Here is a 20,348-nt window from a genome sequence, read left to right on the forward strand (position 1 = left end):
CCAGGGCAAATACCTCAAGAGAATAGAATCTGCATGTGAATAGTTGGGAGTTCTATTATCCAAATGGAATAAAATGAAGAATGAGCAGATTACCTCATTGTCCTCCGTTTAGAATAGATTTTTACCCTTGAGCAGTTAAATGATAGAATTCTAAAATAAAGAGAAAGTAATCCTATTCTACTAATTTAAATGCTACCCTTGGTAAAGCCTCCCCTGGCTCCCTGCCAACCATACCTCTTTTCTCCTGGGCTAAAATCCCACAAGCTGCAAACTAGGAAGGCAGTTGAATGTTTCATTTGTCTGACAGAGTTATTGTGAGATCTAAGAGAGCATTCTAATAGAAGGTAACAAGTATTTTCTGCTTAGTAAGTTTACATGCTTTATCTCATTTAATCTTCATGGTAACTCTATGAGGTAGTTACTATTATCCCTGGTATTTCACTGTTTCACAGTTAAGAAAATTGAGTATCAGAGAGGTAAAGTAATTTGTGCATGGTCTTGTAACTAAGTGGCAGATTAAGATTTAAATCCATATCACAATCTGGGTTTTAATCACTAGGAGATATATATCTGGGTTTATATATCATACTGCTCTATAAGTGGTAGGGAACATTTTCTGCAGATATGTATGGACTATATTGTAGCTATTTACATGACTTGATTGTTTTTTGAGAGAGGTTTAAGTTTGTCAAAATTATGAGAAATTTTTTTTAAAATTGTGAGGGTAAAAAATCCTCATAAACGACTATAAGAAAATCCTACTCTTTTTTTCTGCCTACTTTTACTTGACCCTAAAGGTCAAGAGGGTTGGTTTCCTTAAAAATGTAAAAGTTGAGGATATTTTACTTTCTGTGTCCATAGTTATATTATTTGTATATGATAAAAGATAATTTCCCTTTTTAAAATTGTTTAGTATTTTACTAATTAAGATATTTACCACATCCCTTAATGAAATTTTTAATTTCAAATATGAGTTTACTGATTTTTCATTAACAAATATGATTATTTGAGGATTGGAAAACAGTTGTGCATCTTATGAAGCTTAATCGAAGAATACTGATTAACTAACCATACCATGTGTTGGCTTAGTTTTGAAACAACTAGAATGCTCATATGATGCTGGTGGTGATGTCAAGTGGGCAATCACTTTAGAAACTAGTTTGATGGCTTTTTATTAAGTCAAATATACAGCTACCATACGACTCAGAAATTCCATTATTTACCCAGGAGAAATAAAAGCATGTATTCACAAAAAATATTCATAGCAACTTTATTAATAATATCCCGTAAGTCGAAACAATCCACATGTCTATCGATAAGTTATTGGATAAATAAATTGTGGTATAATTCTACAATGAAATGCTTCTCAGCAAGAGAAAAGGAATAAATTACTGATACAAGCAGTAGCTTGAATGAGTCCCAAAGGCCTGCTGTGTAAAAGAAGCCAGACACAAGAGTACATACACTAATCTATTGTGACAGAAATCTTATCAGTTGTCTGGGACGAAGGTGAGGAGGGTGAGAACCAAAGAATAACCAAAGAGTACTAGAACACTTCTAGGGGTAATGGAAATGTTCTTTGTCTTGATTGAAGTTATAGTTACAGGAGTATACATATTTGTCAAAATACATCAAACTGTATACTTTAAAAGATTATGTTTTATAGTATACAAATATACCTTACTAAAGTGAATTTAAAATAACTGATTACAATTATGAAAATGAACTTAAATAAAAATTCTGCAATTGATTTCGAGCCAAATCCACAGATGAGGAATGTAATAAGTGATATCTTTATATCATAAATATATTAAGCCAGATATAAATGCCAAAATTTATATGATTTTTTTCCTTGGTAAAATTACCATCTTCAATGTGTTTTTCAAACCTGAATTACCTTGAATTTCCATCTCTCTTTCTTTTTTAAAACCTAGAATGGTCAATTGGAGTGCGTACGCTGGATGGTGAGTGAAACAGAAGCCATCGCAGAACTGAGTTGTTCTAAAGATTTTCCAAGCCTTATTCATTATGCAGGTTGCTATGGCCAGGTATGAAGGAGTTTTTTAAGTATCTTGCCTTTGTGTACCATATAATCTTCCTACTTTTTTATTATTAGTCCATCAAAATCCAAACATAAGAAATCATAGAAAATGTATCCAAAGGTATATAACCAATGATATTTGTTGTTGTTTTCTTTTTAATGAAAAAAAAGTTTACAACAGCCTAAATAAATACTCTATGACAGATGATGGATAATGAAGCTGCAGCCATTGATGACATTTTATGGGAAAATGTTCATTATATAGTACTAAACAAATATGTATGATATAAAACTGGTCCTATAATTTAGCACCAACTTTGAATTTTGGAGATAAAGAGAAATAGAAAATAATACTAAAAAGAAATATATCACAACACATTTATAGTAGTTATCACTCAGAGGAGAAGTACAAGTGGCTTCGATTTTCTATTTTTTTTTTAATTTTTCAGTATTTTCCAAATTTTTTACAATAAACACGTTTAACATTTATCAAAAGGAACAATGATACATTTCTTGAACCCAAAGTTAAAAGGAAAATCTTTATAAGATATTAATCAAGGCATCACTCAATTAAAGATGAATAAGCACACTAACTAGATGGCTCTCCATTGCAATCAATTTTCGCATTAGGAAATCCCAACATTAATTTGTGTACACAGATCACAATCCAGTGTTTGCAGTTAAAAAGAAAAATTACTACCTCCCTTGGGAGAATGTGACTGTGAATTATCTTTTTTAAAAATTGAAACCACAAAATACCAATCTCAGTCTTAAAAATAATAGTACTGTGTTAAAATAGATTTAATTGTATTTGTGGCAAAGAAAATTGCTTCTCATGCATTTAACTGTATTCCCTTTGGCTTCATAATCTTTCCCAGTAGAAGTAAACTGTGGCATTGTCAACAAGAGATTATGCTTTTTCAAGTATGACAATCTCAAGTTCAAAAAGTAGACAACACTATTACCGTAGTCTTTCTTTAGCAGGAGTCATGCTTAGGGATAGTTTATTTTGTGCCGTGGTAACTTCTACTAATGTGTGTGTGTGTGTGTGTGTGTGTGTGTGTAATATATATTACATAAAAACATGTTTTTATATGTTATATATACACATGTAAAATGTTTCCTATGTGTGCCAGGCACCATGCCATTGGATTTTGTGTACATTATCTAATTTATTCCTCAAAACAACCCTGTGAGAGCTTGTTGTGTTTATCCCCATTCCACAGATGAGGAGTCTGAAGAAAGAGAGTTACATGACTTGCACATGGTCTAATGGCTAGTAAGAGCAAAGACTAGATTTCAACTCAGGTTCTCTCACTTCAGGGCCAGATCCTGTTTTGTCCCCATTTGTATAGAAAATGTATGCAAATTGTTTGTAGAGGCACGGATACAGCTGAAGAAGACTTTTTTCTGCAGTTTTATCTAACAATACATTATAATATTTGGAGTACTTCACACTACTCACTGAAGAAATTTGCAACTGTACCAAATTTATGAAATGGAGAAAGGAGCAGGCCCAACATTAAAATTTGTAAAAGTCACTGTCTTTGAAATATTATACTTTGTGTTCTTTGTGCATTGTACTCCCTAGTTCCCATCCACAGTGTCCTGAAAACAATGATTAGTGGTTAATAAGGCATGATGTAAGGATGCCATTTTTTGCTTATGCAGATGCTCCCCAACTTAAAATAGTTCAGCTTACAATTTTTCGACTTTACAGTGGTGTGAAAGAGATATACAGTCAGTAGAAACCATACGTCAGGTTTGAATTTTGATCATTTCCCAGGCTAGTGATATACAGTATGATACTCTTGTGATGCTAGGCCATGGCAGCCACGCTCCCAATAGCCACGTGATCACAAGGGTAAACAACCAATACCCTACAGTGTATTAAATGTATTTTCTACTTAACAATATTTTCAACTTAGGATGGGTTCATCGGGTCATAACACCATTGTAAGCCAAAGAACATCTATACTGGCAAAGAAGAGAACAGGATTTTCAAATGATCAGAAGAATTGGATCAATACTCATCTTCCTAATCATTTTGAGTCTAAAACAGAGTTTTATTTAATTGCGTGAATAGTTATTTCATGTCCCTGATTTCATTTGCTTATATTAAAACCTAAAAAGGAATTTTAAGTATCAGTGGAAAGGCTGCCTGCACTTTTGGTAGAGCTTGCCAAAGAAAAGGAGGAAAGAATTACATGGCCGTTCTGAGACTCTAAGTAAATAATTGGGCATTTGGCATTCTTTGTCTTGGGAAATGTTGATTATATATGCCAGTTTCTTTATTCAGCTCTCACAGCAGGTTTCTCATAATTTTGAAGCTATTGGGACTGAACAAAATAAAGTGCCCTTTTTCTGGGACTGGTTGGGTCACAGTGTGACTTACTTGGTGGGACTAGAGGAAAATATGGAAATTGGTGACCTGTTTGAAGAGCTGTGTCAAACGTTTGCTTCACGATAGTATCAATACTCAGGTTGTTATTTCAAGATGATATGCATTTTTTATGACCTAAAATACAGCTCTGAGGGGGACAGTCCAGCAGTGCCCTTAGGAGATCATTCTTACCCAACTGAAAAATGTAGAAGCCCATTAGAACTGCAAATGCTGTCCAGCCATCCTACATCCGCCACAGCCACTTATGTAACAGATAACCTGTGGAGATGCTGAACTTGGAACCATTACAAGCCTAATATTTTCACAAGGAAGACTGTTATTGAACAGTTTTCTAATGGATTCAGCACATGCAAGTTTTTCTACATCCAGCAGGCATTTGAGTGTGTCCCGGCTTTGTTTCTTCAGTAAATGCCCCTGGAAAGGATAGCACAGAGGAAAATTCCTCTCTTGGTTTATTTTACTTGCTCTCTGCCCTTCATATAGATTCCTAAAGAATGGGCTCCACGTGACTCCCAATTTGTGTCCTTTTTCTTGTAAAAATTACCTTTAAAGACTCTAGTACCGCAAGGTAGCCAACAGTTTTTAGTGGTCTCCTGGAGTGATAGATCCCTGGGTGATAGGAATTGATTTTCTTCATCTTGACACATGAAGTCTCAGAGGGTGCAATTATTTCATTGCCTGACTGTACCGAGCAGAACTAGCCACAGGGAATGTGAAGGTGGAAGCCTCAGGGACACCCGAGAAACAAGCAGGGAGTGTCCTCAGATAGGCCTGCTTTGCTGGCCCTTGAGGAAGATGTTGCTGGCAAAACAATTGAGATGGAATTATCTCAATTCAAAGCTACTGCCTGTGTAACTTGGGCTGTTTTATTCAAACGTGAAGGTTCAGGTTTTCTCTTCCAGGCTCTTCCAGCACAGCTTCCTGCCCTCCACTGCTTGGGAGCCTCTGCCTACTCTGCGTTGGTCATTAGTCCAGTGGACTCTATGTTACTTTCAACATCAAACCTGTGATTCCTTTTGTTTCTGAATCATTCATGTGACTTTTAGTCAGGAGATTCTTCCACAGAAACAATCTGCATCATGGTATTGAACATTTACTAAGAGCACCTTTGCTTACACTGTATTTATTATTCTGTACTTTAAATGTTTGCCCTAATACAGATTTTTTTTTAAGGGCACTTTTTGAAAAAAGAAAAGGCTCAGCAGTTCTTGCAAATGGTCATGAGCAGTGGTAGACATGCTGGTGATGGGGGTGTTCCCACAGGCTATGTTACTGTTGTTTTTCCACAATTTACTTTAAAAAGGAAAAATATTCCCCTGCCTTTATTGTTTTACTGTCATAGGGAAGTAAGTCGACAGTACTGAAAATGCTGCGATTGCAGATGAAAGCAAAATAGAAAAGTCTTTGATTAGCACTCATGGATCTGCTCTCCAAGTTCTGATCTTGACAAAGCATAACTGACAAGGAGCCCCACAAACCCACAGACTTGACAGGCAGTTAACTCTGATTTGTTTGACTCAAGGGGCACAAAGGGAGCATGTCCTTTACAGAGTCTGGGGTCATAAGGGTATGTGCAATTGTGGATATCCATACTCAAAAAACAGAAAACAGAGTCATGAAGAACATTGGTTCATATGGCAAACTCTCCATTGTCATCGTAACCTTACCACTTACTAGTTCAATGGGTTAGATATCTTAGTTGTTTCTTTTGTGTTTTTTTTTAAGAGAGAAAATAAAAGAATAGACCTCCCTGGACCTCAGTTTCTTCATCTGTAAAGTGGAAATAATAGAATCTTCCTCACAGTGTTAATCTGAGGACTAAGTAAGAAAAGCCACATTGCCCAATCCATACTAGGCACTAGATGAATGTCGGCTGTTATGACTATTGAATGTCCTCCAACTTATTGTTTTTATCCCTATCAGTATTATTCAGTTTACTTATTTTACCATTAGTAATGTATAGGAGAAACTTGCAAAGGAATTATTAAGGCCATAACTTATTTGATCAATTCTTAGATGCACTTTATTTCACATTTACCATCTTTTGATTCTACGTATAAGTTACAATACATGATATTATAAAATTATTGCTGACCTTTATTTTTTACATTTTTACATCTCAAAAACTGGAATAAATCTTGTAATTGATGGCATATTAGATTTGATAATCTATGATCACAAAGCTAACTCCTTTAAAACATGGATTGCCACACACTATAGAGATTTTATTGATACCAGCAATAAACCTGTGACATACTTCTCAAGTACATTTTTTATTAGAATTTGTCCAGCAAATCTCATAAATCACATGAGATAATTGCCTCTTTAAACAACTTGCATTGCCCTTAGGAACACATAAAATACAACATTACAACAGGTTAGCAAAACAGCAGAAAATCCCCAGAAGAGGAAACTGCTGAGGAAAATTACATGAGAGGAGTTTTCAGTCAGTAGATGAAGGTTGAATGGATAGATGGATATGTGGGTGGACAATGAAATGTAAGTTGGAGAGGCATTCTGGGAAACAAATGATACAGAAATCTTCATCCATGTGACTTCATTAGATATTCTCTGAAAGCAATACTTATGGGAAAATGGAGGTCTGAAGTTACAGCCATCCTTTAACATCTCCTACGTGTACATACACAGAGAGAACACACACTGAAGGGCTAAGACGGGAGGGGGACACCATTACAAATGTATCTAATACACATTCACATTAACAAGCACCCTCTTAGCTGGAGAAAATAGCCATATTTGTTTTGCCCTTCTTAGGAGGTATTTTCAGATAGTCACTTTGAATTGTAGAACTGTGCATCTCCACAGGCATGGTCCCCAGAATCAGGGCAGGATTTGTCTGTGAGCAGATATTAAATATGCTTTTACCAAAACCAGAGACTCTAGCCATCTCCATGTTCCCCTCAAAAACACTAAATTGTTTGTTGCTAGAAGACAAGGTATATAGTCAACCCATCTTTTGGGGGAGTACTTCTCTGCATCGTATAATGGAAGATTTTGGTTTCCATATCATATCTCAGTGGACAGGCCAATTGCACTTCTTATTTTAAATTCTTATGCTTATTCTTAAATTGTCCAACATAAAACCCAAGACTGGATTGGAGGTGATTGGAGGTGCTAGGCAAAACCTGTCTTGTTCTGAACAATCAAATAATGGTTCTTTCTTTATGTAAGTCTTGCATGTTGAATTGGTTAGAATCTTTCATTGTAAGGAAGAAGAGTTATCCATGCCTTCATAAGAAGGGAAGTCAGGCTATTGTAGCAATATAGGTTGAACCTGACTTGGAGACCCCTCAGGGGCCAAAGTAACTTTTGGCTCACACAGACCATATATGTCTTGTTCTCCCAGATTATCAAGTCCCTGAAAAGTCCAAGGTCTTAAACTCTCCCCCAGATTTCCACAATGGGAACATTCCCACTCTTATGACGTGCAGTATTCCATTGCCTATAACCCCACTACTAAAACTAAAGCACTGTGATTTTAATAAAGGGCATGTTTTGTGCATGTGGAATAGACAAACCCACCATAACATTGGGGCCTGAAAATATGGAATTACATCTAACAAGAAGATACATGTAAAACACTTCTCAATATCTTGAACTCCTCTGAGCTTTACTTGCTGAAGAAAGAAGTCGCTAGAATATCAAGGAATATAGCAGATCCTTAAATTAACCTGATTTCTTTAAACATCATCATCTTATAATGTTGATGAGAAGAAAAAAACAGTTCCTAGCCAGGGCCACTGTCTCTGTGGAGTTTGCTCATTCTCCACATTTCTGCGTGGGTTTTCTCCTGGTACTCCAGTTTCTCCTCACGTCCCAAAGATGTGCACGTTAGGTGAATTGGTGTGTCTCAGTTGTCCTAGCGTGAGTAAATGTGTGTGGGTGTGAGTGCACCCTGTGTTAGGATGGTGTCCTGTCCAGGAATAGTTCCTGCCTTGTGTTCTGAATTGCCAGGATGGACTCCAGCCACCCAAACCATGAACTGGAATGATCAGATAAATAATTATCTTACTTGTTTGTATTAGTCTTTCTTAAATGTATGTATAGCTCATATTTATTTCAGTGTTTCACTTTAGAAGTTTTTGGTCTTTATTTAGAAGTTTGGTGCTGTTTTTGTGACCAGAAATATGTCATAGGAACTAAAATGGTAAAATTAGTTTCATTATACTTCATTTTGCTTAAAGTCGCAATTTCCAAGAACTTATCCATGCCATCACATGAGGACTTGCTGTATATCATTATCCTCTCCCTCAGTTTTCTGACTTATAAAATAAGGCTTTTTGAATTGGATGATTCTTTAAAATCTCTCCCCTCCACATGTTTAGGAGTCCGTGATTTAATATCATGAAGCAAACCAAATCACAAGTTTGAGAATGACCCACTGAAGAGAATTTGTTCTGCCCATGGTAGGGCCATCTTTTTCACTGATAGAGGTACCTTAGCCTGTCCTCTTGCAGGCTCCATGTCTAGGCCATTAACCTCAACCAGTTGGTTATGTATTTTATCCTGAGATACTTCCATTCATCCAGATTTTTAAGGAGTTAAGATCGTATGGTATAATCATCTATGTCCAGTTAAAAGTAATCCAGGGCCCGGCACGGTGGCTCACGCCTACAATCCCAGCACTTTGGGAGGCCGAGGCAGGCGGATCACGAGGTCAGGAGATCGAGACCACGGTGAAACCCCATCTCTACTAAAAATACAAAAAATTAGCCAGGCGCGGTGGCGGGCGCCTGTAGTCCCAGCTACTCGGGAGGCTGAGGCAGGATAATGGTGGGAACCCAGGAGGTGGAGCTTGCAGTTAGCCGAGATCGCGCCACTATACTCCAGCCTGGGCGACAGAGCGAGACTCCATCTCAAAAAAAAAAAAAAACAGTAATCCCATATTTTTCCCCTACCTAATTAGAAAAAACAAAGGAACTGCTTTTACCTTATGCAAATGAAACATCACCTGCTCTGGTCCAAACATTAGCTCCAATTTTCTCTAGGTTTGCCTTTGAAGAAGAGGGCTAAGCATAGCAGCATATCCTTATCTAACTTCTAACTCCCGGCCATAGCTCCAGGCTCTGCTTCTATCTCATTCTCTAGGGACCCTTGAGGGTTTCAGTTCCCACAAGGTCTGTGTGCTTTTGCAGTTAACACTCACCCTGCTTTCTGGGATGCCTTCTTAGAAGGTTGTAGACATAGACTACATTGTTCTCATCATGCTCTTTAGGGGTCTTACTCCCTGGGGCTCGTTTAGAAAAAGTATGGTGCAAATGTTCAGTCTGTCCCTGATGTCAAGATACCTTCATAAACAGCGCCCTGTTCCCCCACATAAGGGGTGAAACATTAAAGGATTTGGCTGTTTTTATCCCAACATTCCTTTAGCAGATTAGTTGGCATGTTCAGAAGATGAAGGCAAATTTAATCCAGAAAAGTATAAAAGTTCATGACCAGTCCGAGCAAATAACTGCAAAAAAAAATCCTTTAAAATGCTAAGAAGAAAGAAATTCAAGGTTATTTCAAACACATGATCGTCTTTTTAAATGTCAAATTCCACCCACTAAACTTCATGCTGTTGTTTTTACCACTCTCATATTTTTTTAACTTTATATTTAATTCTTCTATTTTAAAACAGTGAAATCCCATCCCCCTGCTTTCTCCAAAGGCCAAGCATAACATGAAAATACCACAAAACACTCAGTGGGTAAAATGCAAACAGATTATGACAACACATACTGTGATTGCTCTATGTCTTTGCTTTTGAAAGGTTTGTGTTCCAAGTTTTTGTTCTCTTCCTTTAACATGAAAGAAGAGAAATCTTTCCCTTAAGACACCACCAACACTTGGTCAGAAAATCAAGAGGGTCCTGGTTTTATTTCAATGAATTTATTTTACACTTGGCAACTTAAGGTATTACCTGTTTTTTATAAGCCCATTGATTGCAAGCGGTGTGGATTACAAAGGCATGGTTGAAGAATTATAAACTTAAAAGTATAAGCTAGTTCTCAGTAGTTCAAGGTTTTATGGTAACATCTTGAAGCCTACAGGCAGTATAACACAGCAGCAAGAACATTGCCTTGGGAGCCTTGGAATCAAAAGACATGGATTCTAGTTCCAACTTTTGGATCTGTCTAGTTGTGTGCCTTGGATGAGGCACTCAATCTTCCTGCAAACCTATTTTCCCATCTATAGAATAGATAAGTAAAAGAAGAGCACTCCCAAGGGAACTTCCTGCTCTTAAAATTCTCTATGTCATCCTCTTTCATTCATTTCAGTCAGAGATTCAAGGATTTTCAATTCACATCTGAATGAGAATTTTCTCTTGCTACGGTAAACTTGGTTTTACCCAAGCTTCACAAATTAGAGTATTGTTTTCCTCTGTCTTTTTATCTGACTTCTCTGCCAGATATTACATGAATTCCAACTGTCTTTGTGTTTATAGGAAAAGATTCTTCTATGGCTTCTTCAGTTTATGCAGGAACAGGGCATCTCGTTGGATGAAGTAGACCAGGATGGCAACAGCGCTGTTCATGTAGCCTCACAGCATGGCTACCTTGGATGCATACAGGTACACAGGCCCTGCTATTTTGCAAAGAGAATTGAGTATATCAAATATTAAACAAAACATTAAAATTCTGTTCACTAGGAGAATGTCTGAATTAATTCACCTTTTGTATGGTCGTAGACAATAAGGAATTATTTTGAGAAGTCCACACAAATGTAGGCATAAATATCCCTAAGAGTTTCTCTTTCAGTGTCCCAGAGTGTTGAAAAGGACTTTTCCTGCTCCCTTATCACTGCTCTAAAACCCCAGTGCTGAGGACAATAGACATTAAATTTCCCCGTGTTCTCAAGGCACCAGAGAAACCATTACCAGGCAGACATCTCTGTCTTTCACGTGGCAGGCTGCTTTTCCACTCACTAGTAAATTTCACCCTTCCAGATATTTGAAGAATAAGACGGATTTTTCAGGAATGGATTAGAATTCTTTGTGGTAGGGAGTTGTAGACTAGAGAAACAATGCTGTGGTTCCCCCTTTCTCTGTAGTAGGACTGAGCTTCTCAAATGCATTCAAAAAGTCCAGAATTGGTGGGAGTGGATTCAGATATTGATCCTCTCAGCCCTTGGGCAGGCCACCCAGGGCATTGATTGTCCAATCACTGCACCCAACAGTGTCAAGTAGCCTTATCTTTTTACCCTAACTTGCCTTCTAAATATTGTCATGTTCATTGTGTACAATGATGTCAAAAAGTTAGGGAGCTGAGCCACAGGAGAGGGGAAGGAGTCTCGTCCCCCTGCCCCGAGTCACATGAAGGGTGCTCCAAGAAAGCTCCCTAGAGAGTGTGGGGTTCCTATGGGAAGAAGAGATGGCACCTCTTCCCTCAGCTGAATGCAGAGCTGCATGAAGCTGGGCCAAACCCGGAGCTGCCATCCGAGTAGTGCATGGCAGGAAAGCCCACCAGGGGTCTGTCTCCAGGTGTTTGGAGTATATGTGAACATAAGACCCAATAGATCTTTCCACCTAGAAAATGTTGAACGCCCTCAGTGACAGAGCAAAAAGAGGGGATAGCTGAAGGAGGAGTAGCAGGTGGAAGAGGCATGACAATGTGAGGAAAGGAAAGGCTTTGAATTGGAAACAAAGTCAAAGTTTAGACTTGGTCTAGAATATTATTTACAGACATAAATCATTATTACCAGAATCAGATCAATTATACCATTATTATCATTGAAAGTGACCCAAAATATGTGAATTTATTGCCATATCTATATGATATATAGGATAGGGAAATTGACAACATATAGTTGAAGGTCATGATTAGAGACAAGACTTTTACCTCATCAAGTTCATACCGTTCAAAATATGTTGTGTGTATATAACATTTAATACATTTTCTACCTTTAAGAAAGCAGCACTCTTTTTTTTTTGTTTGTTTGTTTTTTGTTTTTGGGGTTTTTTGGCTTACACGTGTGTTATTTTCCTATGTTGCAAACTCAGTGTGCTCAGTTATGCAACAGGTACTTACTGAGGCCCTCCTGGGTGCAACATAGATGGTATCCAAAACAGAAAACTGAGAGGTGAGAACTAGTTGCTCGGGAAGGTAGAGGAGACTTGGGAAATGACAGGAGAATATATGGGGAAAGTATAAATATAAAAAGCAAGAGATTTATGAAAACAAAAGGCAGAGATAATAGCAGAAATCTCTCTAGAGTGCCTACTCACATGGAACTGCTGTTTGGAGAACTAACTTGATAGGAAATAGTCCAGATAGCTGAAAGTTTTTCTATTATTGTTGGGAAAGCATACATCTTCTAATTTAAGGCATCAAGTTTTAAAAAGCGTGATATGAAATTGGAGAGTATAGGAGAGAAATTTAAATTCTTACCAGGTTCTGCAGAAATATTAAAGGAGTAGCATTTTTTCTAAAGGAAATATGATTGAATAACCATTGAAAAATATGCTTTTCTATTTAACAAAACACTCTAATATTTAATAGTCTTGAAACAAACTTTTAATCAGCTAAGAAATGACTAAAGCCAAAGAGAGCCAGCTGAATATTGCTATGTGAGATTTTACTTATTTTTCTTTTTAATATGTGAAGAGAGATAGTCTTTCCTTTTAGAGCATTCATCACTCCACTTACACACAAATGATATTTTTGGCACTGGACATCATGGAAGTGGAAACTTGGATAATCTTGGAAGGGGGTCTGTCCACTGGGTGTGAAATTTAAAGAAAAAAATGATAAGAGACTGAGAGTGAGCAAGGGACCCTATGAGGTGAGGGAGGGGACTGAGTAAGGAAAACAATGGAAAGAAAACTGCAGAGGTCAGGCTCAAAGGGGAGTAATAACACTGTGTGTTTGTATTGCATCTCTTCAAGAGCTCTGAGGGCTCAATACTGACATGGTCTTTGTGACACTCCTGTGAGGTAGGTGGCAATGGCTTTGTGGTGAGTTGACCTTTCATGGTGAGTGATCATAAACCAAAAGGAAAATGAAGCTCCTTAATGACCTCTCAGTCTAAGTAGCCTAAAATTTTAAATACTACAACTATTGCTTAGGGGAACATACTGTCTACTACCCAAATTAATCCGGGTTTGCAATCTCATCATAATATTGTCAAAGAATCTATCAGATTGTAGTGGTTGATTAATATTGATGTAATAACTTTTTATGGAATCTAATAATATCACAGTATGGACACAAAACAGTTTGGATGTGGTTTTTTTTTTGGAATTATTAATTTCAACCATGCTCCATCAAATTTCTGTCTCACCACAACTAATGGTACCTTGGCCAGATTCCATAACTTTGTCCTTTCTTATGACTATTAAAATTTACTCCAAGCCACTTTAAAATCTCAGTCTTACTTCTGATTCAAAGCATTCTCCTTCCCACCCAGATTAGACTCAAGATTCAAGGGACTTGGAATGGGAGTGAGACATGCCTTTTTACACACCACTTTAGCTCCTATCCCCCTCTCTCTTCTGGGCTGTAGTGTCAAGGATAAGGAGGAGATATGAAGAGAAAAAGTCCAATGTCTATTTGCTTAACTGGGAAAGGCATGCAACCTCCCTGAAAGTTGTCCCTGCTTCTTTGGCTGGCTGTGGTCACTGATGCCCTCTGTGGCAACCTTCAGATGCTGACTCTCCAGTGAGTGCCATGGGTGGGGTCTTCAGAGGGCCCTCTGGAGCCTTTCCCTCCTCCCCCATACAGTTCTCTCCACCTCTGGGGTACCCTATTGTCAAACGTCGCCAGAGAACCCTCTCCTCATTAACAGGGTGATAAGAAGCTCACACAAAGCTTTCTTCTACAAAGCCTGCTCAATCCACAGACATGCCCTCACCATGGCGCATCATGGGAGGGTGGCGGTTACTTCACAGCCTCCCCACTCTCAGCCACGTCATTTCTCTCCCGTTCTTTTTGTTCCTGATCAGATGGGCTCAGCAACAAATAAACAGGTGTTATTCCAAAACCAATTACCAGAGACCAAATCCAATTACTAGAGCCCAAGCAAATAAGAACAGGTAAGATTCCAGTCTTCCCCTCTTACAGGCATCTCTGACTTTATGAGTGATTCTCTTGGAGCCCAACCATGGCAAGAGGCAGAACTCCCCACCACAAAGACTGCGCTGCATGTCTCATAAAGGAGAGCACACTATGGACAGCCTCCTCCTCTCTTTCCCAGCCCTCTCCTTATGTAGGCTGCAGGTGGGCATTGGTAGTGGTAGAACCGGCTCTGCTACATCATCATAGACTCTGAAGGGAGGTGTGTGATATCGACTGCTGGAAGATCCCTAGAGGCTTTCTTCATACTATTCAACATTCTGTTACAGTCATTAAAAAATCGTGTGTACAGAGATGCCCTGATACACATGTCTCTTCATTTTCTGACAGACCTTGGTTGAATATGGAGCAAATGTCACCATGCAGAACCACGCGGGGGAAAAGCCTTCCCAGAGCGCTGAGCGGCAGGGGCACACCCTGTGCTCCAGGTACCTGGTGGTGGTGGAGACCTGCATGTCGCTGGCCTCTCAGGTGGTGAAGTTAACCAAGCAGCTAAAGGAGTAAGTGGCCTGTTGGTTGCATGAGAACCAAGTCTAACTCATTATTGTTGTACTTAGGCTTCAGCCCAGTGCTGTGGTGAGCACTCTTCTTTCCAGTTGTACAGGGAATTCCTGCATTCTCCTCTTCTGTTCTTCTTCCATCTGAAGTCCTTACAGCCTGACTTCATGCTAAAGATGCCATCTCTGCAGAGGCAAAATGATGTCTAAACAGTAAAATGTACAGCAAGTTCCCAAAGCAGGGAATTTAAGCCAGTGGGCAAGGAGAGAGAGCCTCTCTTTGTGTTCACACATCAGGGCCAGATTTCAGAGCACCGGAAGCACTCACAGGCATCATCTCCAAACTTTTGTCCTTAATATTTGAGGAAATCATAAAGAACATGAGAGAGAGGAAAAGGCTAGAGATGGACCAGTTTCCCAGTTTTCTCAAAAAGAAAAAGATGTAGGGGAAATTACAGATAAATAACTTGGTGACTATCACCAGCAAATTTCCTATAAAAATTAATCAGATGATTCATGAATCCTCAGAATAAAAAATAGTGCTCAGTCAGCATGAAGTTACTTAAAACGCTCCATGACTAACTACAGTCAGTTCTTTCCTTGATAAGATTATTAAACTGGTACCAGGGCATGTCTGGATGTCAGGGGAGTATTTCTGAGAGATTGTCATAATATGCTTAGAAAAAGAGGTCCCAGATGAAAGGTCATCAGGTAGGTCTCCGGCAAGTTGAAGGACTAAGGAGTTAGCACCTGCCTGAGGGGAACCAAGGTCAGCCCTTGAAAAGCTCACCCATTAAACATAGTTGCCAGATTGGGGAAGGTTTCCTGAAAATCAGTTAGTATTCAAAGTAATGTTGACAGATTAGGATGGTAAATTAAAAATTAAATTTTAGAGGGAAAAGAGTCTTATCTTTAAGTTTTATACACACACACACACACACACATTTTTTTTTCTGAATAGAGTTCATTTGAAAAAAGCCTTGGTTGGGTGAAAGACCTCGATTAACTATGATCCATGCAAAAATATGACAAGGCCTTGGACCCTCTGCCTCTTCTCTAAGCTTGGGGAAATCTCCCTGCTCTCTCTTCTTCCACTCTTCTGCTTTCGAGCTACAAGTCTCTGTGCCCCTCTACCCCTGCCCCTGTCAATACTAGAATAATTTCTTTAATGAGTTATTACTTCTAGAAAAAATAAAATAAAATTTGAAACTTGAAAAAATGGGGTTACTGCCAAGCATCTTTTGCCTAGTTACACAAAACTTCCCCAGGTTAGGTGAGCTAGGTAAACTTCAAGGTCTCAAAGTAATCACAGGGAAAATGCACACAAATGAATAACTCAGTAAGCTATCTTCCCACAGTGAACACACTGTGCAAATGCCTTTATGAACATGTATAGATATTTCAAAAAACAAGTTCCTAGAAAAGGAATTGCTAGAGCAAAAGGCATACATATTTGAAATGTGGATAGATGTTAACTAATCTTTCGAAAAATGCTATACTAATGTCCACTCCCTCTAGTAATGTATGGACATATCCATAAAGAGGAACTTTAAAATGATCCAATGGAGTGTTTTTTCTAAAGGTTCATACTCAGAGAAGGGAACACAAAACATTCTCCTTCTTCTTCATAGCGTGGAATCTATAAAATTTTCATGAGCTACAATCACTGTTTCACTAGTGAACTGCTCAAAGTCAAAGTCTTGGCTGCTTTCTCAGTTGGTGATTCTGGGATAAAGTACACATATGTACTAGTAGACTGTAGTCCTTCAGTTGTCTCCAGAGCAGAATGCTGTGGACAGCTATAGTTGGGCCAATGACAAGATGAACTAAAGGAGGCTACATTGTATGCCCTAGTCTTTTACCTACTATATATCTCAGTGAAGTTGGCAAAACTAGAAGTGAATGGAGAAATCAACTTGGTACAGCCACAGTACACTGTGCCCTTCGGGCTCCCAGACACCAATAACATAGACAAGGACAGGAGAGAGGATGGAAAACACTAGTCTTCCCAGTCCAAAATTCTGGGGGAAGATAATCTTGAGTGCCTTTTCCAACCTTCAGCAACTCCTCAGAGTTAATAAACATAGTTAATATTTAGAAATGACAACCTTCAGCTCTACTGAAGTGCTAATCAACAAGTCTAGGTATTACGGGTGTCCCCCTCAAAAAAGTATGTTGGAATGTGACCTTATTTGGAGACAGCACCTTTACAGAAGTTACCAAGTTACAGTGAGTTCATTAGGATGAGTCCTACTTTGACTAGAGTCTTTATAATAGGAGAACATTTAGACACAGACATGCACACGGGGAGAATACCCGTAAACATGAAGGCAGGGATCAGGATGGTGCATCTGCAAGCCAAGGAATGCCAAAGACTGCCAGCAAACCATCAGAAGCTAGGAGAGAAGCAAGGAACAGCTTCTCCTCACAGCGTTCAGAGGGAGCCAGCCTGGCCGATACCATGATCTCAGACTTCCAGCCTCCAGAGCTGTACGATAATAAACTTCTATTGTCTAAGCCACCCAGTTTGTGGTACTTCCTTACAGCAGCCCTATCAAACTAATACAGTGGCCATATGCCCATATATTTTCTTTTCTACAATTAGAGCTGATGAGTTCTTCCTGAGAGCTTTTATAGAATCCAGAGAGTAATCTTCCTTCTCCATTCATACCTGGGATTCAAGTTGTCAGTCAATCCAATTACCCCAAAATATTTTTCTTGACTGTGTCGTAATTCACTTTAAGACATATAATAAACCCTTTAAAAGCAAACTCTAATCTTTCTTCATCTGCTTTATCCCCTCAATAAATATTTTTCTTAAAAACATGTGACATGCAATACCAGCTGGCAGAGTGGGAAAAGTAGAATGTTTTTATGTATTTTTAGTTTTTATTTTTTTCATTAGACCAGAATCAGCAAATTACAGACTGTGGACCAAATCCAGCCCATCAGCTGTTTTCATAAATAAAATGTTATTGGAACACAGCCACTCACATTCATTTGTCTATCATGTAGGACTGATTTCATGCTACAAAGGCAGAGCTGAGAAGTTGTGATACAATTGTATCACAACTGTGTTTAGCTCACAGCCTAAAATATTTACTATTTGGCCCTTTAAGAAAAAGTTTGCTTGCAGGTTCCCACATTAGGCAATTACATGTCAGTAGGTGAGTCTGGAAGAATGAATCAGATAAAATGAGTTCACAGACTTCTCTGGTCTTAGTGATGAAATGTTTGGACTAAAACTGACAGCTTCTGAGAAAAACAAAGAAAATGCTTGGGGCTTATATAAGGGTACTAGCAGAATCCCATCTCACAGAATTAGATTTAGGCAGCTAATGGTTGCTGAGTATACACAGTGACACTCAACAAAGAGAACATTGGGCTTCCTCCACCCAATGTCTAAAGTACAGCAGTCATTTTAAGAACATTGATGATATATTTATTTAATATATTTATGTATTTAATTATTTTAAATATTTTAAATCAAATATTAAAATATTAATAATAATTAAATATTTAATATTTAATATTTTAAATATTAATAATAATTAAATATTTAATTCTTTTTCTATTGCTCTGTAACAAATTACCACAAGATTAGTGGCTTAAAACAGCATAAAATTTATCTTACAGGAATGTGGGTCAAGTCAAACTAGGCGGGACACATCTGTAGTGCCCACCACTTGGGAAGCTGAAGTGGGAGGATCGCTTGAGCCAGGGGTTCAAGTCCAGCCTGAGCAGCATAGCAAGACCCTATCTTTGAAATTTTTTTTAATTGAAAAAAACCTTTAATTCAAACAATTTAGGAAAAGTAAATATAACATTTTGAAGTGTATCCTTCCATATTTTTCTATATATATATATATTTAAAAATGCACATGTAGAAAATGGAGAGTTAGTTTTCTTTAAAATGAGGTTATAGATGCTCCTAAATTTACCATGGGTTTACGTTCCCAATAAACACATCACAAATTGAAAATATCACAAGGTTAAAATGCATTTAATACACCTAAGCTGTAGAACATCATAGCCTAGCCTAGCCTACCTTAAGTGTGCTCAGACCACTTACATTGGCCTACAGTTTAGCAAAATCATCTAACACAAATCATACTTTATGATAAAGTGTTGAATATCCCATGTAATGTATTGACTGCTGCACTGAAAGTGAGAAAGAATGGCTGTATGGATGCTCGAAGTACAGTTTCTACTGAATCCGTATCACTTTCTCATCATTGTAAATTTGAAAAATCACAAGTTAAAGTATAGTAAGTCAGAGATTGTATACTGCAAATAGTATTTTGTAATTTTCCTTTTTATTAAATGAAAGTAAAGTATACTTCATATATACATGTTTATATATAACTATGCTTTATATCTACATTATGTAGACATAAGTGGGAAAACTTTTTCTATGTCCATAGATACTCAAACATATTATCATTTTAATAGCTGTCATTGTAGAAACAATTATAATTTGTTAACTCAGACTTACTGATAAGCATTTAGGTTACTTACAGTTTTTCATTAATATTGGCAATAAATATCTTTTTGGGGTACTTTTGATTGTTTCCTTAGGAAAATTTCTGAACTGAAGATTATGCACATTTTAAGGCTTTTGTATTTATTGCAACTTACTGGAAATTATTAGGAAAAAAATTATACTCCCTAATTTATAGCAGTAGCCAGTATCAGAGACCTCATGTGTTTTGGTTGTTTTCCCAGACAAACAGTAGAACGTGTCACGCTGCAGAACCAACTCCAACAATTTCTAGAAGCCCAGAAATCAGAGGGCAAGTCACTCCCTTCTTCACCCAGGTAATACTAGCACATTGTTGTTTAGCATTCTTAAGTATCCTAAATTGTTAAGCCTTCTTCTGAACTTCCTTTGATATATTTTAAGAGGATGACAACAGAAAACATTTTCTTCTTATAAAGGGGAATAAAAATGAGAAATCACAGTGAAAAAGGCACAGGACCTAGAGTCTGAAGACCTACTCTATTCTCTGATTCTGCTATTTTTCATTCCACGACTATAAACAAGTCACTTACTCTTTTGTGAGAATTGAATCTTTTAATTCTTCATCTGTGAAGTGGAAATAGGAGATATATAGATATAGATATAGGTATAGATATAGATATAGATATAGCTTGATAAGTTTGTTGAAAATGGAATTAGCTGAGAACATTTATGCAAAATTGATGTATAAACAGTAAAACAGACAAATTTAGTAGTCATGGTAGTTATAGCCAAAGGCATAAGGCACCTTATAGCTGATACTATGGAGTATTTGCACATTGTTTTGAAGAGACATTAAGTACTTATTTGTATT

The 20,348-nt window shown here is 37.7% G+C and overlaps 1 protein-coding gene across 16 annotated transcripts in view; it reads left to right on the forward strand.

Annotated features, from left to right (window-relative positions):
* The window catches only part of SNCAIP (synuclein alpha interacting protein), a 147,410-nt gene that overhangs the window by 113,016 nt on the left and 14,046 nt on the right, over positions 1 to 20,348 (forward strand). For all 16 annotated transcript variants that reach the window (XM_045394151.3, XM_073995168.1, XM_045394153.3 and 13 more), the window contains 4 exons: positions 1,935 to 2,048; positions 10,894 to 11,019; positions 14,849 to 15,018; positions 19,741 to 19,833. In XM_045394151.3, the coding sequence (XP_045250086.2) occupies positions 1,935 to 2,048; positions 10,894 to 11,019; positions 14,849 to 15,018; positions 19,741 to 19,833 (503 nt within the window). The remainder of the gene's footprint in view (positions 1 to 1,934; positions 2,049 to 10,893; positions 11,020 to 14,848; positions 15,019 to 19,740; positions 19,834 to 20,348) is intronic.

This window comes from Macaca fascicularis, chromosome 6 (assembly GCF_037993035.2).
Source record: "Macaca fascicularis isolate 582-1 chromosome 6, T2T-MFA8v1.1".
Classification (NCBI taxonomy): domain Eukaryota; kingdom Metazoa; phylum Chordata; class Mammalia; order Primates; family Cercopithecidae; genus Macaca; species Macaca fascicularis.